At 37.0% G+C, this 25,810-nt stretch overlaps 1 protein-coding gene across 3 annotated transcripts in view; it reads left to right on the forward strand.

Moving 5' to 3' along the window:
* Nucleotides 1-25,810, forward strand: part of veph1 (ventricular zone expressed PH domain-containing 1) — a 158,799-nt gene that overhangs the window by 73,345 nt on the left and 59,644 nt on the right. For all 3 annotated transcript variants that reach the window (XM_055173536.2, XM_055173537.2, XM_055173538.2), the window contains 2 exons: nt 3,871-4,034; nt 8,090-8,299. In XM_055173536.2, coding sequence (XP_055029511.2) covers nt 3,871-4,034; nt 8,090-8,299 — 374 coding nt within the window. The remainder of the gene's footprint in view (nt 1-3,870; nt 4,035-8,089; nt 8,300-25,810) is intronic.

The following is a 25,810-nucleotide window of genomic DNA, read 5'->3' on the forward strand; positions in this document are numbered from 1 at the left end:
GCTTTGCTGTCATCAGGATTAAACATGTTACCCCTCAAACCCTCCCTCCCAACAGAGCATCCCCACAAAACAAATCCCAATTTAACCCCTGTACATATACTATATATATTCTCATTATTTTTTAAACACATCTGTAGTTATGCGCTGGCACAGAGTTAGACTCTTTTGAGTCCTTGAAAGGTCCTTAAATTTGAAGTTAACCAAGTTGTGGGTACCCTGGCTTTCTTTCACACAGCTTCTCCGTACATGCGGTTGTGAGACAGGTTATAGGATGCAGTTGTCACACCCATAAATAACCCAACTGTGCGTGAATGCAACTGTCTTAAGGACCCAAATACAATTTGACAACCGTATTCTGGTATCGTTTGAACGTAGATGTTTCTCCTGAGCCAGGCAAAATCCATATCCATTCACAAGTAAGCTTTAACATAAAACTAGATACAAAAACGAAGGAACACGAAGAAATAAAGAAGAAATAACAGGCACTTAGCAACCCATACACTAACAACAACTGTCAAAGTACAACTAAAACACTGGGGCTATAAATACACATGGGTTAACAAGATAACAAGACACACCTGGGAAACAATCAGCATGAGGACCAATGAACAAAAGAACTACACAGAACTACAAACATGGATGATAATACAGAACTTCAAAATAAGAGACACCAGACAGGACTGTGACACTTGTGAAGTTGATATTGTACCTGCTATATTTATTGCACAGTATTTACATGATTGTCTTGCCATTCACAGGTATTACAAACTAGGTAAAGTTGATTGGTCCCATTGTTTTGACCTGGACCACAAGAAAAAGCCATTTCCTCAATGAACAATTTCTTTCACATTATTCATATCATGTACATTCAATTATATTACATTCATTGGTAATGACTCTACAATTATTAGTCATTTTACAATTCCTTATGACAATGAATCATTTACCAAGATGTTGCCATGCGATTCTTTGGCTATTGTGGCGTCTACGTGTATATCTATGGTTCCCACAGGTTTATTTTGTTTACTCCGGTGTAACTTTCTTGTGTCCAGACTACAAATAAAGAGCTTTCTCATGCTCACAGTCACCTTGAGATCCAGATTATTTCCACATGAAGAGGGTTTATCTCCTCCTGACATTATTGCCTGTATATAGCACAGCTTACAATGTAGTCTTTCTTTGGTTTATTCTTTTGTTTGTTCTTTCTGTTTTTTGTCTTTCTTTGTAATTTATACCCCTCCACATGTGTATCAACAGAAGTAATCTGTCTGACATTTATAACAAAGCAAATGAAGAAACTAAGGACAATAAAATGTGAACAACAACAGTTGCCTTTATTAACAAGAATAGGCCTGTTGTTGTTATTTAGAAGTCAGCACATAATGAATCAGCAACCACAATGTTATTTGGGGGAAAAGCATAGATATTTTCCAGAGTACAAATTATTAGTATTCTGGGGCTTCGATTTCTCATTCCTGCGGGGTTCTATAATGGGGGTTGATTGTTACCGACAGTAATCAAAGTACAAGTGAAACAAAGAGTAAATAGATGCAATTCCATTAAATATTTGCGCAAAACTTTAGCGATTTTTTTCTATATGTCAACAAAAACTACAAAAACAATGTTATGCGACTAAAAATGTAATTTGTTGTCTCGCGGTAAGTCTTTCCATGGAGACGGATGTGTTCGACTTCATACGGCGCCGTGCAGACCGGCATGCGGATGACAACAAAATACCGCTAAAGTGACTCGGAGGCTTACAGAACAGTCGACTCTCAGTCGTGCTTGTTGGTTTTTGTGATGCTCATGAAGTTGACCACTCCTTTTCTGTCTCGTCCTCCAATCAAACATACCGTGCCATATTTAAAGAATGATCATGTGACTTGTACAGAGGTGAACTGTACACTGCAAAAAATTATTTTCAAGAAATTTTTTTTTTGTATTTTGTCTTGTTTTCAGTAAAAATATCTAAAAATTCTTAAATTAAGATGCTTTTTCTTGATGGGCAAAATGACCCAAGAAAATAAATCTAGTTTTTAGACCAAAAATATAAAATTTAAGTAGTGCTGGGCAAAGATTAATCGCGATTAATCGCATACAAAATAAAAGTGATTTTTTGCATAATATATGTGCGTGTACTGTGTCTAATTATTATGTATATTTAACCATAGCTAACACATTCATGAACATTCATATATTCATTTCAGAATTTTTTATTTATATATAATTTTTATTTATTTATATTTAATATAGATTATATAAAAATATAAATAAATATATATAAACATGTAAATGTTTCTTAAATACATACATGAATGTGTGTGTATATATTTATACATAATAATTAGACACAGTACACACTCATATATTATACCAATAATCACTTTTATTTTGTATGCGATTAATCGCGATTAATCTTTGCCCAGCACTAAATTTAAGTAATTTTGTACATAAAACAAGCAAAAACATCTGCCATTGGGGTAAGCAATTTCTTCTTGAATTTAGTGTTTAAGAAAAATCTTCAAGATTTTTTTGCTTTTATGCACAAAATCACTTAAATTTGATATTTTTGGTCTAAAAACTAGACTTATTTTCTTAGGTCATTTTGCTCATCAAGAAAAAGCATCTTCATTTAAGAATTTGAAGAGTTTCGTTGCAAAACGAGATAACCACAGTTTTTTTTAATTGTTCAGAAATCTAATTTTTTGGTTGTGCATTCCAATTAATTTCAATGCAACTGCAGTTGGTTTGTTTTGATTGAAACATTCATAACTTAAAAAATACAGCTAAGTAGCACCATAAAACAAAATAATAACATGATAACATAATAATAAACATGTTTTGTCAAAAATGTTAAAAAATGGATTTATTTCGTTTTGCAACTAAACTCTTCATTTTTAGATATTTTTACTGAAAACAAGACAAAAATGCTAAGATTTTTTTCTTGAAAATAATTTTTTTGCAGTGTATATGAAAAAACTCTCCATTGCAGTTTTGTTATATATTCCTTTCTCGAATTGCCTGAAAATCCAACCCAGCCAAGCGTACAAACTTTTTGGGATATATTGCGAGTTTATGCAAAATTGCGGTTTCCATTGGCCGCATTTTCGATTTGCGCATTTTGAAGAGTAATGAAAATGCAGCTAATTTTGCTGTCACATAAATAAGTAAATTTTATGTTGCGTACACACCAAACGCGAAGCATCGCATTCCTCGCTCTAGATTATGTTTGGGATTTAACTTTGTATCATGCTAATTTTTCGCTTGAGTTGAATATTTTGAACTTGCGTGAAGATGCAGTTTAGGGGAATAGCGCATGTTTTTCGTGGGAGTTCGTCTCTTTGCATTGACTTTTTATGTAATCTGCTCGCGCAAATCGTTGAATTCGCTTTGAGGTGTACGCCTTATTACACTGTAAAAATTTCTTGTTGCACTTACATGTTTAAGTTTAAACAACTTGAATTAATAAGTCAATTAATATTTTTTAACTAGTTAGAAGTTGCAATAAATAAATAAAAAAGTAGTAAGAATTTAAGCCCATTCAACTTAATTTTTTAAAATTTAAACCAACTCTACAAGTCAAGAAAGTTGAAATGACTTGTTAATTTAAGTTCTAAACATTTAAGTGCGATAAGGAATTTTTCATGGTGTATGTAAATCTCATAATTTATCATGGTCTTACATTGTTACTGTTAAAGTCGTCATGAAACAAAAGTTGTGATTGTCTTTATTTCCATATCGTGATGTATATCTGCATGAAACAGCTTCTAAAATTAGCAAAGATGTTAATTTCATGGCAACCCAATATAAGGTGAAATATTCTGATTGTAAGAAAGTTCTGCACTATTAATGTATAATTGTTTTTTATAGGTAACTCCATGCTGTTGAGGGTGCTGCCATCTTTGTATCCACGACAACCGGAGCCCATCCACCATCACGTGCGCGAACTGACTGCGCTGATGTCACAGCTGGACCAGACCGGCAGACAGCATCTGATCCAACTGCTGCAGATGATCTCTGACCTTAACCCTCTGGTGAGTAAAGGAGGGAGGGAGGGACGGATGAATGCATGACAGAATAAACGAGGGATCTGGGCACAGTTATTCTGGGTAACAAAGACAGGAATTTGCAGGTGACCAAGGATGGGTGGATCCAAAGGCATAAAGTAAGAGTGAGTGATTTAACAGTTGTTTAAACAAAACTCTTCATGGTCAGACAGTTTGGTGATGGACACCTGTGGCAATATAAAACAGACAACCGGATGTCGAAATATCAAAAAACACGTCGTAACACACAGCTTCCCAACGGCTTAATAAAAAAAACATTACTGGAAGAGAAAACGGGAAAACACGATTTTGGCAGAACAGAACAGTCATCCGGGTTTCCTGCATTTTGTAATGTTTTTCTTGGGGGGGGGGGGGGTAGGAGTGTGAGTTGTTTGCCAGTGAATAGCAGATGAACAGAGCAAGCAGTAAAGAATGCAGTAGTCATGAGGAATTATCAGTGTGTGTGTGTGCATTGGGTAACATAACTAAAATACCCAAAGACCCGAGTGTTTTGTTGTAAGATTAAAGAGAAAGGAAATGAGACATCTTATAATAACTTTCTGTTTCTGACACAGCAAGGAGAGTTTTGAAATAGATCAGCAGTATTTCTGAAACATGTAGACTGATGAAATGATGGAAATAACGTTTGTGGGATTTTTTCATCTTTCATTTTTAATTTTAGAGTAACATAAAGTGTTCAAATTATAAATGTACTGTTTGAAATATCAAAAGTAAGCTTTTAACACATGAAGTGTCATTTGGTGTTGATTTTGTGTTAAAATGTGCTGTTTCAATAATAACACAGAGATGGGTGGATTCTGGGACAACGCATTTAGTGTGTTGTCCCAGAATCAATACTAATGTGTTGTTTTTAACACATCTGTTTTAAGAGTGTATTGTGTTAGCAAGTGACAATAAATTTGTTTACAATCTATTCCTGCCAATGTATGCTCTAAATATTTTTATTTTGATAGCCTCTTATTTTAATATTTTTATGTGATGGTTTTTTAAGTTTGAGCACTACATTTTATGCAACATGAAAAAAACTTTCAATCCTGTTGTATTTGTTTATAAAAAAATATTTATTTTATATATATATATATATATATATATATATATATATATATATATATATATATATATATATATATATATATATATATATATATATATATATATGTTTTAAATGTTTTAAATAGATGGTAACACTTTACAGTAAGTTTGTTAAAAGACATTTATTAATCTGTGTCAATGTACAAATGTAAATGCTTTAGAAGTATTGTTAGTTCATAGTAAGCTAATGCACTGAATAATGTGAACAAAATACAATCTTATTGTAAAGTGTTACCATAAAGACAGTGTATTTTTGTTGTTAGAGAAACTTACATCTAACACACATTACTGTATTTGGTATGCAATGTAAAAAACATTTTACCTTTTATGCACATGGGTGTAAATTTCATCAAACAATGGGGTTGGGACAATAAACATACAATTTTAATTTCTACTGTATGTGTACACAGAGAAAAGTGTAATATACTTCTTCAAAACCATTTTGTGTTATATCGGAGAGGTATAACATAGATCTTCTCTGTTCATGTGCTGCTGGTTTCAGAAGAGGACAGTAGTGAAGTATTTTTTTTAGGGGTCGTGCACGCCAATGCTTTTACACCAGCGGCTGGGGCAGTGTTAATTTCGTTGACGAAGACGATGACGAAAAATATTCGTCAACGAACCTTTTTCACGGACGAAAACTAAATAAAAACTAAATAAAATCATATACGATGACGAAGACTGTAACGAAATATAACTGACACTTTAGTCAACGAATAAAACTAAGACGAAAATGTTAGGGAGGGACGAATGGAGAAGAGATCCAATCAGAACTACTCATTTTGTGGGACAAGTTGGGAAGAAATCCAATCAGAGCGAATCTTTGAGGGTAGGTTGATCTATGCAGAAGCAGGCAGCAGTCAGCAGAGGCATTTTAAAAAGCCGCGGCAAAGTTCGTTTTTACAACAGGTTGTTTACATTATATTTAGTTGTACAGTCTTAGTTACCCAGCTTTGGCTGATTTTAAATTAAATTTAATGAAATGTAATGGAATAAAAAATATGATATTATGCTTTAGACCAAGCGTGCCGCACAAGCCCTGAAAAGTGAAGCCAAAACGTCTCGATCGCCCCCCAGTGACTGGTCCCAGTATGGGTTATAAACCCTGCCTCCCCCATGTTATTCAATGGGACTTGAGACCAACTAAAAAATGTAATTACACTTCAATTGTCTTTTTTCCAAAGCTGGTTTCTGTCATTAACTGTAGTTTTTATCACGCTGATGTAAATTCAAATGTTTGTTTTTAAAATAAGTTTGTGTTTAGTTAGTTATTTAATGTTATAAAAACGGTGGTGTCACTTCATGATTGACAGCTGTGATGTCGTGTGATATTCGCATTCTACGAGAGCGAATGAGGGTATCATCCGCATAGTAGTGAAAACTTATGTTATGTTTCCTGATAATGTCTCCTAAAGGTAACATATATAACGAGAATAGGATAGGGCCTAGAACTGATCCCTGAGGTACGCCGTATTTAACGGGGGAGTGATATGACAATTCCTCATTTACATAAACAAGGTGATATCGATTGGTTAGATACGATCTAAACCAGGCTAACGCCTGACCACTGATGCCAACATAGTTTTCTAGTCTATTGAGTAAGATTCTGTGATCTTACTCAGAACAATGTAAAGAACAATACAACATATTATTTCAATCCATTCTTGGTCACCTTTAAGTACTGTCCACCTCTGGCTGGTTATACAATGATTGGGAAGCAATCGGGATGAATTGGGATTAACCTGAGATTTTCCTGCGTAAGGCTGGGAACGCTGCTTCTCACAGGGCATTGCGTCTGCTGCCCTCCCAGTCCATCCTGTCCATCCCAGTCCATCCTGTCCACCTGTGTCAATTCAAATGTAATGGATTTCACTAGAGGATAATTAAGGATTAAGCAAATTGTGCTAAAAGGGTGTTGTTAGATTTATTTCATGCTGGCGAACAGAGGTGAAATGACTCATGCCTTTCTACTCGTGCCAAGTCACTACGGTTTGTCAGGAGTGAATGTCAAGCGAGATTTCGCTGATGATGTACTGCGTGTTTTCTCTGAGTCACTGTGTTTTAGTATGAGGTCTGTTTTAAGGTCATCACAGAGTAACACATCTATAAATTCAGACGAACTGTCAGTCTCTGGATGATGATGAGTTTTCTTGAGTTTCTTTCTCTATTTTCTGTTACTCTGTCTATCATTTTGTCTGTGAAAGCCCATGTACTTTAAGACCAAAGGTTTTGTTTATGGGTGGGCGGCTCTGAAATCAACCAATGAGAGGCTGTGATTCTTTACACAGCAGTATCAGAACCATAAGAGACTTAAAAGTGTTTTAGATTAATGTGTTTGTTCTTGAGCTTTTCTTGGTAAATCTCTCTGTCTAATGACCATTTTTTCAAAGCATTGAAGGCACAAACCCTTTATATTTGTTGTGAATACTCTGATCATTCAAACCATTCAATTTATAATAAAAAATCTTTTGAAAATGTGTTTATTTTGAGAAATGCAATATAAATACGTCCTGTGTAAACCAACAAGCTAATGTCTGCTTTTTACTTACAGAAATTCATTTTGTGGTTATTATTATTTAATGCGTATTGTTAAATTTTTATTGTTAGTAACAATGGAGTAATTTAAAATTTTTCCAGATATTATTGTGCGCTTCAGTGTGGTTTTAAAAGAGCAGAGGCATAGGCTTAGCCAACTCATTGAATCCCATGGGGTCGCAAAGCTTGGGAATTTTGGAAGTATTCCAAGTTAGAAATTACAGGAAATTATTTTCAAACATTAGCTTCCTCGACATCTTACTCATCCTCATCCGTGTGCAACAATTCCCATATATTCATGTGTAATTTCATGGAAAGTTTCCAGATTCCCAGAATTTTGCAACCTTTAATCCCATGCCTTATATGTACTTATGAATTATCTCTTTTCTCTTTAGGTATTGTCTGCTTTGGTGCCGTCTTTGATTGGTTACCTCAGCGACTGTGATCTGAGTGATGCTGTACTGAGCGTGTTGGTGAATGTGGCTCAGTCCAGCCCCTCATCCCTCGCACCCTTCCTGTCAATGCTGAGAGGTGTGGGTCAACAGAACCCTGCACTGCTTGGACACATCGCTAAGATCCATGGAGCAGTGGGTCAAACTTGTGAGGTGGGAATTTACCAGCACAAATGCTGTATTAAAAAATGCATATCCTGCCCCCAGCAGGGTTCCCACGGGTCCTTGAAATTCTTGAAAGTTTGTGAATCTGGGGAAAAATACATACATAGATACAGGTTATTGAAAGTGCTTGAATCTATTTCATGCAAAAAATCCATATTATTTCCTGTGTATTGTAGGATAATATCATAAAAGTTCTAGACTTTTTAAGCACACGTGCTAAACTGTTCACTTTAAATGTTTATATCTTTTGTATGTGAATGTTGATTCATACCAAAATGCATTTTTGCATAGTTGTGTTTAACACATGACAAAGTTTCGGGTTACGTATGTAACTGTTGTTCCCTGAGAAGGGAACGAGACGCTGCGTCTCCCTTGCCATACTTCCTGTGTCCCTGTAACGCCATATTTGGCAATATTTCAGATAGCGATATACTTTCTGGCTCCCGCGTCACCCTGTCTTTGTTGTTAAGTCTCACGATTGGTTGAATTTGATACACGTTCAGACGCACTTACCCCTGTAGGCATCCCCAAAGTGTCACCGCAGTGACGCAGCACGAGTTCCCTCGAAAGGGAACTGTAAAAATGTATCTTAAAAGCTAACACGATGTAACCTTGCTCTTACTTGAAATGTGCCCCACATTTAGTTCTTGAATTTAAGGGTATTGGACCTGGAAAGTCCTTGAATTTGAAGTTAATCAAGGTGTGGAAACCCTGCCCAGATTTATCTGATAGGTACTCTTAAGTCTTAAAAATGAGGAGAGTTTAACTAAACCGACAACTACTCTACAAGAACATGTTCTGTGTGATCCGGCTCCAAAACCATTTAGCGAGTGTGTGCATAAACATTACCCATAAGTCTTTGCAGTTTTTCATGCCAGAAAACTGAATGTGCTGATGTGAACTGCTTCTGATGATTTATTGTCTTTTCTGGTACATTACAAAACATTTCTCATTACTGTTTGTCTCAGAAATTGCCTTTCCAAGCAAGTGTAAAAACAGCCTTGCATTTGGTTGGATGGTGTGATCTTCATTGGATATGACATAGATATGACTGGCACGTTTGGCTGTTTATTCCTGCATGTTTTCTATCATTATCACATTTATTACATCATGTAATTGAAATCAGAAGAGCGTAAAAAATTGTGTAGCTTTCAAAGGCTCTTTGTCTGTCTCTCTCTGCGTAAGTTTCTCTCAGATTGTCCACCAATGTTTGCTCTCTCACACTTTTAAACAATTATTTATTGCCCATGCATTTGATCAAAGTATTAAACTAATCGTTTTAGATTCTGTCTTAAAGGGCCTCTCCACAATGGCTGCAGCAGGCGCAATGATATTACGCAGCACCTGAAATAGTCCCCTTACTAACTTACAATAGCAGGGGACTATTTTCGGGCAGTGCGTAATATCATTGCACCTCCTGCAGCCATGTAATGGCAGCAAAGTCCTTGATTATTACATCAGAATAAGAGTATAGTTTTAACCATATTTGCCTAGAAAATCACAACTTTTAATTTTTCGTCGGTCTTACTACACGATGTAACTACAGAAGAGTCAAGTTTTAAATAGGAAAAATATTTAAACTCTTTGGTTATTTTTAGCGCAATGCTAATGGTCTAATCAGGTTAGACAGCTGAATGGATTCCAAAACAATAAAAATAAAATGTTTAACTCTAGGGGAGCTGGAAAATGAGCATATTTTCAAAAACCTTTCGTATCATTCCGCCACCTAGTGAATGGAGGTCCTCTAAACAGGCTCATCTCTGAATGGAAAAACTGCAGGCTGCAGCCAGCTGTACTTGGACACACAGAACCGCGCTGTTTTTAATCACTCTCCGTGTGTCTCATTAGTTTACTAGCTCATAAATCAGTCTGTGAATCCCCAATCGAAAGTTATTATTCCATCAAAGATCAGCGCTCTTGGATGTTACGTTAAAGTTAATGGGAGTAATGTCTTGTCACATCGTGTGGACGATTAACACTTGGAAAGAGGAATATAAACACTCGTTTTTTTCTGGAGCTATATCTCTTATCAGAACGCGAAAACACAGTGGAACTGCAGGTAAGTACCGCAGCTTTTAAATGTGGACATTGATCATTTATTTAATCGCGACGTGACTATTAAAACATGTTATGAGATATTGCCACTGGTATATTTATAAGCAGCATGCAAAAACATCTCTCTGACACTTATAAAAAACAGTTTTATATAGTACTGACAAGAACGAAGTCTAATAATAACCGAGTGCTCGTATCGCGTTAAGATGAAATCATTTCAGAAATGGTAAACCAATAGTAACATTATAGAAGTATAGTTTTATTAACTTTTACCTCGCGCCAAAACAATAACAACACAAAAGACACTAAATATGAATAAAAAAACAAGTAATAGTTTCATCAAGACACCAAATACTGATGATTTGATCTAATTTTTGACCGTCAGGCCAACATGAGAGCTAGGGAATCCCTGTCAGAGATGTAGCCCAGAGAGGGCGGTGGTCAGCGGGGCGAGTGAACACTGACATCCGCTCAAGCTTTGGTTCTTATATGTACCGAATCTCACTAAGCAAATGTTCAAACAGGTGCTATCTTCACTAGTCAACTGTAGATTTACATATAATACATATATATTATCGACTGAACTAATCTTAAAACTACACTTTGTGACCAAGAAATTGTAATATATAAAAACGGCGAATCCGTCCATTGAGTTAATATGAGATTCAAAGCAGCCGAAAGGGTTACCTGTCATTCTGGCAGAAGTAGTAGTTCTCAAACAAAGAGGCTTTTAAAATTACTCCGTTGTTGTTTTCTAGTTTTCGTTTTTCAAACGTGTGCCGTCGAACTGTTGTATAAAAGCAGTATTGCTCTCGGAGTCGTGTAATATAGCTCTATATCATCACGGCTGTGATTGCCTCCGGCCTCGTGCCTCTGGCCTAATCACAGCCGTGATGATATAGAGCTATATCACACTCCTACTCGAGCGATATTGCTTAAATATATAGCGATATTGCTTAAATTATGACCAAAAAGTTATATTTCAGTCTCATCTGACCACATGACTTTCTCCCATGACTCCTCTGGATCATCCAAATGATTAAGACGGGCCTGGACATGTGCTGGTTTAAGCAGGGGAACCTTCCATGCCATGCATGATTTCAAACCATGACGTCTTAGTGTATTACCAACAATAACCTTGGAAACGTTGGTCCCAGCTCTTTTCAGCTCATTTCCTCCCGTGTAGTTCTGGGCTGATTTCTCACCTTTCTTAGGATCATTGAGGCCCCACGAGGTGAGATCTTGCATGGAGCCCCAGTCCCAGGGAGATTGACAGTCATGTTTAGCTTATTCCATTTTCTAATAATTGCTCCAACAGTGGGTCTTTTTTCACCAAGCTGCTTGGCAATTTCCCCATAGACCTTTCCAGCCTTGTGGAGGTGTACAATTTTAGTGTCTTTGGACAGCTTTTTGGTCTTGGCCATGTTAGTAGTTGGATTCTTACTGATTGTATGGGGTGGACAGGTGTCTTTATGCAGCTAACGACCTCAAACAGGTGCATCTAATTTAGGATAATAAATGGAGTGGAGGTGGACATTTTTAAGGCAGAATTTGAGGGTCAGAATTCTAGCTGATAGACAGGTGTTCAAATACTTATTTGCAGCTGTATCATACAGATAAATAGTAAAAAAATCATACATTGTGATTTCTGGATTTGATATACTTCATATATATATATATATATATATATATATATATATATATATATGTGTGTGACCCTGGACCCCAAAACCAGTCATAAGGGTCAGTTTTTAAAATTAAATTATACATTTTCTAAAAGCTGAATAAATAAGAATAGGACAATATCTGGCCAAGATACAACTATTCTAAAATCTGAGGGTGCCAAAAAATTACAATATTGAGAAAATCGCCTTTAAAGTTAATGCTAATACTAATGATATTTTTATATATATATATATATTTAAGGTAGGAAATTTACAAAATACCTTTATGAAACATGATCTTTACTTGATATCCTAATGATTTTTGGCATAAAATATATCGATAATTTTGACCCATAAGTATTGTTGGCTTTTGCTACAAATATACCCGTGCGACTTATGACATTTTTACTCTAGTTAGCATCATCATGTTGATGTGCCAAAAAAAGAACTGGCCCTCTCGACTTAGTCTGGTTTCTCTCAAGGTTTTCATCCACTTTGTTTGGTGTCTCGCCCCTGTTGCTTATGCTTTACACTCTAGAAGACTGCTAGGAGAAATAAATAAATCATTTTTAAAAGCTGCTTTGCCACACTGTATATGCATTTTTTTGATACAAGTATCACATCATTTGTACCATTTCTTCATTTTCTGTAGTTATTTTTCTTTACTAAGTGCCCAGTCTCATGAACAAGTGTTGACGTTTTCACTTCTATTTGACTTTTTAAGTTTGTAATAATTGTAAGCCTGGAAAATAGTTCGTTTTTTACTGTACATGTACACAAACGTACGTGCACGGTTGAATGCAGAGCCTTGCAAAGTTGACTCGTATGTGTACACAGACGTTCAATGCATGCGCATTGGAACAAAGTGCAATGCATCTCCTGGGCCTGGAGAATGTTAAGCCTGGAGTATAGTTTTTTTTTTACGTGTACGTGATCGTACTTGCACGGTCGAATGCACAGCCTTGCAAAGTATAGTTTATTTAACTCGTACGTTTACACAGACTTCCAACGCAAAATGCAATGCATCTCCTGGGCTACATACTACATCCTCCTGTATTAGGCGTATTAGTTAGTAGACTGTTAAGGGTTAGTAGAATAAGCTGACATGTAAGTGTTAAAATAAAGTCTTAGGGAAATGTTGTGGTATTTTTAATCAGGCACTGTTGTTTCTCTTGTTTTTCATCTGTTTGGTAAACTGATACCTGCAGCATACTTGGCCGTTCCTCAATGTTTCTTAATGTGTTTGCGTTGGAGAAGGTCCATACTCTGACCAGCTGTGATCAGAGCCATGTGGAGATGAAATGCCACAAGTTGGACGCCATTTGGTCCAGTTACAGTTTAAGCAACCGACCTACTCAAAGCTCCCACAAGCCCAAGCAAGAAAACAATCAAGGAAATATGGCACTTCTGTACAGCGATGATGTAGCCCTGGAGCAACGTCAAGCATCAGTCACAAACCTAGTGAAAAAATGTACAGAAATATATAATTATGCACATGAGGGCATTGCACAGAAATGGTTTCAAGTGGACTCCTACCCTATTTTGGCTTGTTAACCAGTCATGGGGATGATTGCCAAATTGCTGAATGCTGAAAAACTGTGGCTTCTTTCATCATATTTGTGAAGGCAAAATTAAAAGAGACAGGACAAAGAGAAAAGGTTACGGTGGTTTTAGTAAAGCCTCACTGAAGCGTGAAGTGCTGAACATCTAGACACACAAAGCACGCACACGTAAGCAGTAGCGCACACATGCTTGAACACCACAGAGGATTGATCCGGACCATTGTTGTGTTATACTGTCGACCTCAGGCGATGCTTGAGACGGGCCAAATTGCTTCCTTTCCCATGTAGCGCTGCGAAATAACATTTCTAAAAGTGTTTCTACTCTGCTGTTGTTATGAATAAGCTATTATAGATAAAGAGAAGGATTGAAATGATTTAGTGCAAGTGCTTACGTTGTTTTACAGAGTTTTAAATAACCTAGAGGGTTTCTTTGAGTGATGTAACCGGAAAGCCCTGCGTCATCTATTGAACTGCTTGTGTAAGCGGCAGCTTTTTTTCGCAACGTATGTTATTACAGCAGTCCATTGTAAACCACAGAGGAATCAATTAATCACATTGACATTTACAGTCATGTGATTTTCTTTGAGTTTTTTTTGCCCTGATTTATCTCCATTATAAAATGCAAAAAATGGGTTTTAGTCATGCTGTCACATTACATTTTTTGTGTTTCTTAAGTGTATAGCTGAGTCTAACGCAGGGGTGCTCAACCTTATGCAACTTTGACTTCCTTCAGATGACCACCTTTCCAAACATGAGTTTCAATGCAGAAAAACAATGCATTGTGTCATGCCTTTCGCGTCACTAAAGGTACACCTGGTGGTACCCCTGTAGATGAACAAGGAATGTCATTGCTTCCAATAGAAAAACCAAACCACATAGGTGTCATTTCGAAACAGAATAATAACATTTAAAGTGGAAGATGTAAAGGTGGACTTTTAAGGGAATCGCACACCGGCCGCGCAGCTCAGCGCCGCGCAGCGCCGCTGTTCTAAAAAAATCGAACACATGAGTATTCTATGAGTATACGCACACCGGCGCTGCCAGGTGGCGCCTGTCCGCGCCGCCCAGCTGTGACTCAGGAAGTTGTTCAAATCCCTGTCGCGCCACACAGCGCCACTCAACTAGTTTAACATTAAATAACATCATATGTGTCCCACATCATTAATGATAAACATTGGCTGCTAACTGTATATTTTACATTTTGAAGTAGACGCTATCTGACGAAGCTCGCGCTATTTAATGTGCACTTCCGGTTTACAATACCTCCGAGTTCTCCTAGGCGCGGCGCGGCGCTGAGCTGCGCGGCCAGTGTGCGATCCCCTTTAGGCTTACTGTGCGTTCACACCAGACGCGGAAGAGGTGGCAAAAACGCGTTATTCGCGCGTACACTGCAAAAAATGACTTTCTTACTTAGTATTTTTGTCTTGTTTAGTAAAAATATCAAAAAATTCATAAATTAAGATGTATTTTCTTGATGAGCAAAATGACCATAGATAAATAAGTCTAGTTTTTAGACAAAAAATATAAACTGATATTTATTTAAGTAAATAAAATATTTAAGTAAATAGTGCTTAAACAAGCAAAAAAAAAATCTGCCATTGAAATAAGAAAAAAGTTTTTGAAATAAGTTTACTTTTTTCATACACACTTAATTCAAGAAAATGTTTATTATTTTATTGGCAGAGTTTTTTGCTTGTTTTTGTCTAAAAACTAGACTTGATGATTGTCCCTATTGTTGTTTTGTTTTTCTGCCTCCACTCGTTTCCTGTAATCACGGCACTGCAAAAGCAAGCTCCTGATTGGTTAACATTGTGCGAAAATCTGGCAAATTTCAGATTTTTCAACTCGTGCTGATCATGCAGCAACGCTCAATTCGCGCATTGCACGCCTTCTGTGCCACGCCATTCGCACTTACCGCACCGCAGGATGCCTTAGAGCTGCACGATTCTGAATAAAATGAGAATCACGATACTTTTGATTAAAATAAAGATCACGATTCTCTCACGATTCTTAATAACTTTTTGATTTTAAAGATTTGCAAACCCTGAACATTAGGTTAAAAATATATTTTAAATATCCTAAAAAAACAGTTTTGGTGAAAATTGGTGCCACTACCTGGATTGATATTTTTACACTTGCTAAGTGTGTCCCATCTGGTGAATAATTCTACATGCACGCTTGGGATCTTCACGCCCACTAGAACAGTGGGGACAAATACAGGGAAACGTCATGTAAGTAGTCTAAGGGCCTAGTGTAAAGACCGCAAGTGTGGTTATTTGGACGCAGCCAATGTTTCCGCCTAATAACCCTTTTGGAAGACATAAGATCCGGAATAAGAACAACATCAGGGTTCTTGTCAGACGTACCTGCGCATTGCTCTGCATCTCTGCCTCACTCACTCTTTAGTTTCTTTTTCTTTCGGTCTTTTTCTTTTTGGCAAAAGCATCCGCTGTACTGGTGGCAACAACACAAGCACATCTAGCGTTGTCGCGAGAACTGCCGAGACTGCGTCTTTCGTTATATAATATAATATAATTACCTGAATCGTAGAAATGCTGGATTAAGATCGCTCGGGGCGTCTTTGATTTTCACAAAAGTTTCACAAAATGCTTTCCAGGAAAATGTTCTTCTATAAATATATAAACATACAAATATATCAAGGGAAATAACAGACCTTCTGCTTTCAAACAAACAAACAAAATGGGAAAAAAGCTTCTTCCTATCTTCATTTGTTCTCTTTTTATAACCTCTTAAATAGGTTTCTTCAAAAATACCAAATTATGAGCAAAAAGCTGAAATAATTGCATTTTTGTCAAGGAATTTTGTTAACGATCAGATTCAGAATGATGATCAAAACAAACACAGAGTTTAAAATGTTGGTACATTATTTTTTGCTTCAGTTTTTTATAAATTGGGTCAGAGTTTTCTCTTTATTGACGAGATAACTCGTCAATGGCGGTGAAAGAGTAAAAGGTCAAATATACAGTCACAGAAAAAATGTAGGAGATCGCTTTAAGACTGTTTTTGTCAGGATCCGTCAAAATCATGTGTTTAATTATATCTAGTCTTTGTGTTCGGGGTCCTGGCAGTACCATGTTCTATGTGGGAAATGCGTGGTTTTAGTATTGAATTATTCTGACCACGCATTTCCCGGGTCTCGTCACTTTTTACCCGCTCCCTTACTTGTCATTAATTTCAGCTGTGTCCCTCATTAGTTCTCCCTATTTATTGTCCTTTTGTTTGCTGTTCTGTGCTCGTGCGTCTTGTTACATTCCTTGTTGTATCCTGTCGGTTTCTGTATCAGTTCTGTGAGTATTTAAGAGTTATTTAGTCTTGTTTGTTTTATGTTATGTTAAGTTTAGTGTTAGTCTAGTGTTGCGTTACCCCGTCTTGTTTTGCCCCCTCATGGGTTTTGTTTTCCTTGTTTGTAAATAAATTATTTATTTTGAGTCAACGTCTGCATCTGGCTTCATCTCCTTGTTAATTCCTCACAGTTTTCAGTTAATCTAAATGTAGCCTACTATTTATAGTAGTATAGTGTGTACCAAAGGTTGTGTACCAAAACACAAATTTGTGCCAGAATCCCAATAAAAAGTACATTTTATTTACTGAAAAATTAAAATAGGAAAAAATTGGTCAAAATAACACAAAAAAAGATGGTTTGCCATTGTTGAAAGTCAACAGGCACTGGTCAAAAATGGTCACAATACATCTAGAAATTATGATAGAAGGCTAAACTGGAGTGGTCTCTTAATTTTTTGTACACAAATTGAACACATGCAGTGAATTAAAATGCGACATGCCAATTGCCACTGCTGTCACTCGTGTCAGCTAGGCGGGTGTGGTTTCAGCAACCAGTTACCTTAGATCAACCCGAGCCCCGCCTCTTTTCAGATTTTCGATTATCCAGTGACGCCCTGCCAAAATGGCAAAGATTCGGCCTACTTTGAGCTTCACAAATGCTCTTCACAAACCTATGGGTGACGTCACCGACACTTCCTCCATATTTTTTACAGTCTATGGTCAAAACAAACACCAATAGTAGAAAGATGAAGAGATATGTACGCAGACATGACGAGTTATCGTGACAACCCTCCACCGCAGTGCTTGTTTGTGAGTTTTATTACGGACTGTTTTGGTTACTTTCCTTTCACTAAAACTTGAAGTAATAATCACGTCTTTTTTACAAGTGATTAATTTTATGTCCTCCTGGCCCTGCCTCTCATTTCCTCTTGAAGATGTGTGACATTTTACTGGATTCAGTCTCACGCTGAGCGGCAAAGACTAACATCTATTAAACCCATATGAGCAGCAGAACACATCACCGACCCTGCGGCCGCTAATCACGCTACAAAATAAATGTGGTGTTTTTTTAAAGCAACACATCTTAATGCAAACCCATACAAACATCAATGGCAGGTCGAGCTACGTGTTTAGGAAACGGACCCCTGCGCTTGTTTATTTCCACGCATCATCATAATATCGTGGGGGGATTATTGTACGTTGGTTTTAAAGCCTTGCTTGCTGACGTCTTTGGTTTTAAAAGCGTTTAGATCTTTCTTTGTTTTTGATCTGTTTTAGTTAAGCGGCCCGCTGCCACTGATTTAGTTTTGGATCTTGACTGGTTTTGATGTTGAAAGACTTCAGTTGTTGTTAAATTATTTATAGTAAACTGAACAATTTAACGTTTATAATAACCATGTATATATCTCTTTTAAAGTGCTTTGGGGAGACTGATGTTACGACATATTTCATCTTAGGGTGAATTTGGGAAAAATGTAGCAACATTGCAACAAGGATTTCACCATCTATAATGAAATATACATGTACATATGCTTTGAGTCTCCTAATAAAATTTTCCATCCAGCTAGGAGGCTGAAATTTGGATGTATTTATCTTGCCTGTGAAGTTTATCATCTGGACCCTGGTGCAATATCTGAAATGTATATTTTGAGGCCTGTGGTAGAGTATATTGACCTCTATGAAACCCATCTGGAGTCTTCTTATAGGAGACCTCTGAAGTGTTTGTCTATGGGGGTGATGTTGAGAAACTGGATGATTGTGTGTGCTGGGGGTAAGATGGAATGTAGTTTTTAGGAAGGCTAAGGGAATTTTTGGGTTCCTTGCTAAAATAGGGATTTTTTTCTCTGTATGCATGTGTATATAGTCCAACATGCAAGCCTGGCTCATGTTCACACTCTCTGGACAATTCTGCAGGGACGTTTCCAAGAATTGTGGGATGTTTACCCTCGTTTGAATGATGAAACTGGAAAGTGATTGTGCGACGTAACAGCACCCGCAGACAGTGAATAGAAATTTCTGAACGGTGCCCGTTTCACTGGTACCAGTACAGGACTGAAGTGCCAGCTTACATTCGCTTGTGCAATCGACTGTGTTTTGCCATGCTGTGATATTTTTAAATTCTGTTTATGTCCTATGACTCCAGTAGGTTTTTTGCAAGCATGATTGTTTCGTAACATCCCACGTTCACTTCCAAAAACAACTTGTTGGATAATTTTTCAATATATTTGTCCCAGAAATTTCATGTTTTAGAACTTTTGTGTCAGTATTACAATGCTTCCTTCTCTTCAAGTGTAGAGTCAACGAAAAAATTGTTTGTATGTTGGTTTTTCAGAAACGGATAAACACTGTGCCTCTGTGGTGCTATCAAAACATTTCTTTGTTTGTTTGAACATGCTCAACCAACACAACAATCAGCCAATGGTTTAAGCTCCAAAAAAGTAGTTTCACTTCAAAGGACAATAATTTAGACAAGTTTAACTGCTTAGCATTCCTGTAAAAGGTTAAACAATCTAAAAAGGACACTAATTGTACGTGCTGTGTTGATTGTATCTTAATCGTTTACATTATTCCAATCACAAGAACCTCAGCTTTCCAAATATATGTGACATGTTTAGCTTTTTGTTTTTGAGTTGTTGTATGTCATGAAGTTTACTGTCAAATAATGCAGTGTTCCTCCAATGGAACATCGATTGGAACCGTTCACGTCTGGATCACATATCCATGCGGGCGCCATCCCGGGAAAACCGAACCCTCGCGCGAAAGCACAACACCTGTTCCGGGCAACAACGTTTCACGCGAGAGTTCAGTTTTCCCAAGATGGCGCCCGCATGGATATTTGATCCAGACGTGAACGGTAAGTGTTCCTTTTTAACAAACTGCCTGTACACTTGCAAAGTTCTCAATGCTTCGGTTTACATATAGAGACCCTCATTGTGCTACAGTGTAAGTGTGGGGTTATTTTGAGCATTATTAGTAGTATAGACATAGCGATTTCGTTTTTAATGCACTGATGCCCCGAAGGCTACCATAACATGCTAATTTGTGTTTAGCAATAACACTGGTCACGTTAGACTAGCATGAAAACAAACTCCAGTGAACGGTCGAACTCGGTACACGTTTGTTATTAACCCTAGGATCATTTCAAGGCGGAATTTCCCTTTAATATATACAGTATTTTTATTAGTTTATATAAACCACGCAAACACACTGCAAAAAATGATTTTTAAGAAAAAAAATTCTTAGTATTTTTGTCTTGTTTTCAGTAAAAATATCTAAAAATTCTTCAATTAAAATGCTTTTTCTTGATGAGCATAACGACCCAAGAAAATAAGTCTAGTTTTTAGACCAAAAATATAAGTGATTTTGTGCATAAAACAAGCCAAAAAAATCTGCCAATGGCGTAAGCTAATTTTTCTTGAATTTAGTGTTTAAGAAAAAATTTCAAGATTTTTTTGCTTACCCCATTGGCAGATTTTTTTGCTTGTTTTATGCAATAATATTCAATTGTTCAATTCAATTTAATTAATATAGCGGTTTTTACAATTGTTCAATTGTTCCAAAGCACATTAACAAAAACAGTAAAAATAGTAGAAAACATCATAGGACAACCAAGAAGCAAAGTACAGCGGCTAAGATTAAACCGTACTAGTAAGCAGAGCATTAATGTAACATAATGTAACCTAGTCATAGTTAAGCTAATGTCAGCTGACTCGCAAGGAGTTGAAATAAACTCCTGGGATAAAAATCCTTATAGGTAAAAAAGTCCTTGTCTGCATTCCGATTTCGTGAATGTTTTGTTTATAATCGTTTATATGTTTCGTGTATATGTTTTGTTGTTATAAACAGCTTTAACAACACCAGGCTGAGTTTACATACATTTTTTTTGTTTAAATATCCATAATAGTGTTTTCTTTATGCTGCGTACACCCCAAACGCAAAACATCTCGTTCCTCATTCTAGATTACTCGTGGGATTTAACTTCATGTCATGCAAATTTTCCGCTTGAGATGAATTTTTTTTAATTGCAAGGAAAATGCATTTGGAGTGAATAGTGCGTGTTCGCTGCAATCACACCGCCCGATCTGTGTTATTCGCATGGCCCAGTGCGACGTCTTTGTGTTGACTTTGGATGTAAACTTGCACAAAAAGTTAAATTTGCTTCTGGTGTATGCAAAATCACAGTTTACTTTAGTGTCCTCTACCTGTGGTTAACTCATTCACCGCCAGCCTTTTTGAGAAAAGTTGCCCACCTGCATTTTTGTGATTTTATCAAAGTTTTCACAAAATTCCTTGCAGGAAAAATTATTTTCTATAAATATATAAACATACAAATTATATCAAATTAAAGAACACACCCTCTGCTTTCAAACAAACAATAAACAAACAAACAAACAAAATGGGGAAAAAACGTTTCATTATATATTTACTTTTTCTACTTAATTTAACCACTGAAATATGGATATTTCTCTTCAAAAATACAACATTTTGAGCAAAAAGCTTAAAAAAAAATGCGTTAGAGATCAGACTCAGAATGACTATCAATGGTATTACACTTTCACATATTTATTAGTTAAATATGAACTCATAAATGACAAGATAACTCGTCAATGGCGGTGAATGAGTTAATATGTAAACCTTATACTTTGTACACACCAAAAGTGAACTGATTAATTTGCACGAGTAAATTTCTTATGTTACATTCACACCAAACGTGAAAAGAGCGAATGATTTCAATGTTATGTAAAGATGCGTCTGGAGGTCTCGTGGCGCGAATGCAGCGTTTAGCGCAGTACACGCGAATCTGCCTCATTTGTGCGTCTTGTTCATGCGAATAACGCAAATTGACGTGTGGATGACGCTATTTGAGAGTTGCCGTGGGAAACGCGCGAGTTGAAAAATCTGAATTTTGCCAGAAAGTTGCGCCATGTTAACCAATCTGGAGCTTGCTCTAATAGTGACGTGATTACAGGAAGCGAGCGTAGTCGCAGAAGCCCCTCCCCTGATGCAAATTTCTGCGTGAATGTCTCGAATGACTAGAATTTCACATGCGGCTTTTACGCGCGAATGAAGCTAGTAAACTCAAAATGTTCAAGCACCTAACTACGCGCAAATAGCGCGTTTTTGCCACCTCTACCGCGTTTTGTGTGAATCCAGCATTACAAAGTCAATGCAAAGACGCAAATAGATGCAAATTCACATTGGACAACGAAAAGACACGAAATGCGTGAAATGATGACGCGAACATGCAATGCTCACTTTAATTACGTCTTCCGGGCAAGTTGAAAATTTTAAACCCGAGTGGGATATTTGCATAATGCGTTGTCGCCCAAGCCATTCAGGGAAGAGCTTATTGACACATCCGTTTGACATGTCTGATTGTATAAGAAAACATTGTTTTAATTTGCTCGAGTGACACCAAAACAAGTCATCCCGCGAATAATCTAGAGCAAGTTTCGCGATGCGCATATTTGCTTTGCTTTAGGTGCGTGCATACCATTACACCTTTAAAAAAATTTTGATTTACTTCTAGAATGCGCAGAAAGTTAAAGTGTAAGGCAATTTTTTAAAACTGTATATGTAAAAATAGCTATTTTGTTAAGCCTTTGTCAAGGCAGTGATTTTCCAACAACACTAGCTTGAAAGGCTGAATATAAACATTTAGAAAATTCACGAAAGCATCCAGCTGTGCTAAATGTTATGATTAGCTATGCCAGCTCTTAGTAAAATACCAACTAAACAACCGAACTGCAGGATTTAAATGGGCTGTAATCATTCTTAAATAACCAACTCAAATATACAGCTTAAATGGTTGGACTGCAACCTCTCAGCAGCCATTAAAACACGTCAAACCTAAGTCATCCTTGAAGGATGCTTGATGTGTGTCCAGACATGTGTAAAACTTTCCTTACATATTTACTCTAAATGCTTTATATCTACCAACACCTACTGGTTATGGTTGAGCTCAGGTGATAATTAATAACAAACTTCATTTACTGGCAACATTTCAGAGGACGCTAGGAGACGTGCCAGCTTTATAGCTTCACCTCATTAGAGTTTGTTTTAATCTATTGGAGAAAAAGACGAATGCTGTCCCGAACAGAATGACATTAGATGCTGAAATAACCAGGTGTAATAACATGCTATATGTGTAAGTTTATTACTGTATTTTTAGATCAGGTATAAGTAAAGTGTACGATGTCTGCGTCAAATAGCGGCACCGAATGATTTTCTTCCGTGGAAAACATAATTAGTGAGCCAAGCTCCAAAAATGACCGAAACGTCATATAAGTCTGTCTTTACGGCCTGGAATGAATTTCTGAAAACAGGGGGTAATCCCTCCTTCGATGACTCAGAATTTATTCACTTTTGGAAGGATGTTAAAAATTATACAACAGCCTTATTTAAATGCTTGCACATTTTAAGGGGAGCTGCTTTGCTAAATTCAATATATTTTTATTATCTGTGTTACGAAACATAATGTTTCAAAGCAGTAATTTTTAAAAAGAGTGCTTTAGAAACCCTTCAGAAGAGCTGTTGCTAAAAAGCATGGGGCTTGGGCTAAATGATATGGTCCCCATAGATCCAGCAGTGTAAAGATATTTTTTGTGGCAACATAATATGTCCGGAGAGCACGTTGTTCCTACAACAAGGATATGCTGCATGTTTATGATGTATTTTGAGGATAGATGGTACAGTAGTGGTCTAAAGTTTGGAAACTTTTGACTGAAATGTTTTTATTTATAAATAGATGGACTTGTACACCAAGGCATTTGCGACTTGCGACCAACATATGGTTTTAATCGTTTCCAATGAAAATGGCACTCTTTTAAAAAACCCCAGCAGCTGGTGGATTTTGTCTGGCACTCTGTGTTTTTCCACACCCAGATTTGAGCACCAATTTAAAAAATGAGTTCACTTCTCGCTGTTACGCTAAGGGTTCTATGCACAATCTAGTCATTTTCAGTGAGGAAATTAAGTATTTGAACACCCTGCTATTTTGCAAGTTCTCCCACTTAGAAATCATGGAGGGGTCTGAAATTGTCATCGTAGGTGGATGTCCACTGTGAGAGACATAATCTTAAAAACAAAATCCAGAAATCACAATATATGATTTTTTAACTATTTATTTGTATGATATAGCTGCAAATAAGTATTTGAACACCTGTCTATCAGCTAAAATTCTGACCGTCAAAGATCTGTTAGTCTGCCTTTAAAATGTCCACCTCCACTCCATTTATTATCCTAGATGCACCTGTTTGAGGTCGTTGCATAAAGACACTAGAGACAAAATTGTACACCTCCACAAGGCTGGAAAGGGCTACGGGGAAATTGCCAAGCAGCTTGGTGATAAAAGGTCCACTGTTGAAGCAATCATTAGAAAATGGAATAAGCTAAATATGATTGTCAATCTCCCTCGGACTGGGGCTCCATGCAAGATCTCACCTCGTGGGGTCTCAATGATCCTAAGAAAGGTGAGAAATCAGCCCAGAACTACACGGGAGGAGCTGGTCAATGACCTGAAAAGAGCTGGGACCACCGTTTCCAAGGCTACTGTTGGTAATACATCAAGACGTCATGGTTTGAAATCATGCATGGCGCAGAAGGTTCCCCTGCTTAAACCAGCACATGTCCAGGCCCGTCTTAAGTTTGCCAATGACTATTTGGATGATCCAGAGGAGTCATGGGAGAAAGTCATGTGGTCAGATGAGACAAAAATAGAACTTTGGAGGAAGAAGAATGATGAGTACCATCCCAAGAACACCATCCCTACTGTGAAGCATGGGGGTGTTCGCATCATGCTTTGGGGGTGTTTTTCTGTACATTGGACAGGGCGACTGCACTGTATTAAGGAGAGGATGATCGGGCCATGTATTGTGAGATTTTGAGGAACCACCTCCTTTCCTTAGTTAGAGCATTGAAGATGGGTCGAGGCTGGGTCTTCCAACATGACAATGCCCCGAAGCACACAGCCAGGATAACCAAGGAGTGGCTCTGTAAGAAGCATATCAAGGTTCTGTCTCCAAACCTAAACCCAATAGAGAATCTTTGGAGGGATCTCAAACTCTGTGTTTCTCAGTGACAGGCCAGAAACCTGACTGATCTAGGTAAGATTTGTGTGGAGGAGTGGGCCAAAATCCCTCCTGCAGTGTGTGCAAATATTAACCAAATATTAACATTGATTTTCTCAGGTTTTCAAATACTTATTTGCAACTGTATCATACAAATAAATAGTTTAAAAAGCATACATTGTGATTTCTGGATTTTTTTTAAGATTATGTCTCTCACAGTGGACATGCACCTACGATGACAATTTCAGACCCCTCCATGATTTCTAAGTGGGAGAACTTGCAAAATTGCAGGGTGTTCAAATACATATTTTCCTCAATTTATATAGACAGTTTCACTGGACACACGTGCCTTGTCGCAGTTACATGTCGGGACAGAACTTAACTTCCGGTCTCTTTTTGTTTAATGCTGTGGCTAAACTGAACTCTGGAACAAATACCTCATCAAAAATAACAAATGTGTTTGTTTCTAAAAGACAATGAGAGACCACGATCGTGGATCACCACTATGTGAAACTTTGGCAGACGATCTGTAGTCAAAGATTGTATACATTAATTTAACATTAGTAACATTAGCTCAGTGTAGTTTTTGATACGCTTTAGCTATGATTTGAACTAAGGTAATCTACTTGTTATTTACTTTTTTGTTATCAGAAATAAACTACTCTAAAATTACTCTGTTATTGATTTTTTTTGTGGAAGTTTACGGGAAGTTACATTTGTTCCACGAAAACGGTTGTTTATGTTTTTACTGCTGAAACCATCTATAGATCAGCTATGGCCAAAATCTCATGAAATCTCACCAGATGAGCGCCGTTTTCATCTTAATCCTACCCCTAAATTTAACCC

Source organism: Misgurnus anguillicaudatus, chromosome 15 (genome assembly GCF_027580225.2).
Source record: "Misgurnus anguillicaudatus chromosome 15, ASM2758022v2, whole genome shotgun sequence".
NCBI lineage: Eukaryota > Metazoa > Chordata > Actinopteri > Cypriniformes > Cobitidae > Misgurnus > Misgurnus anguillicaudatus.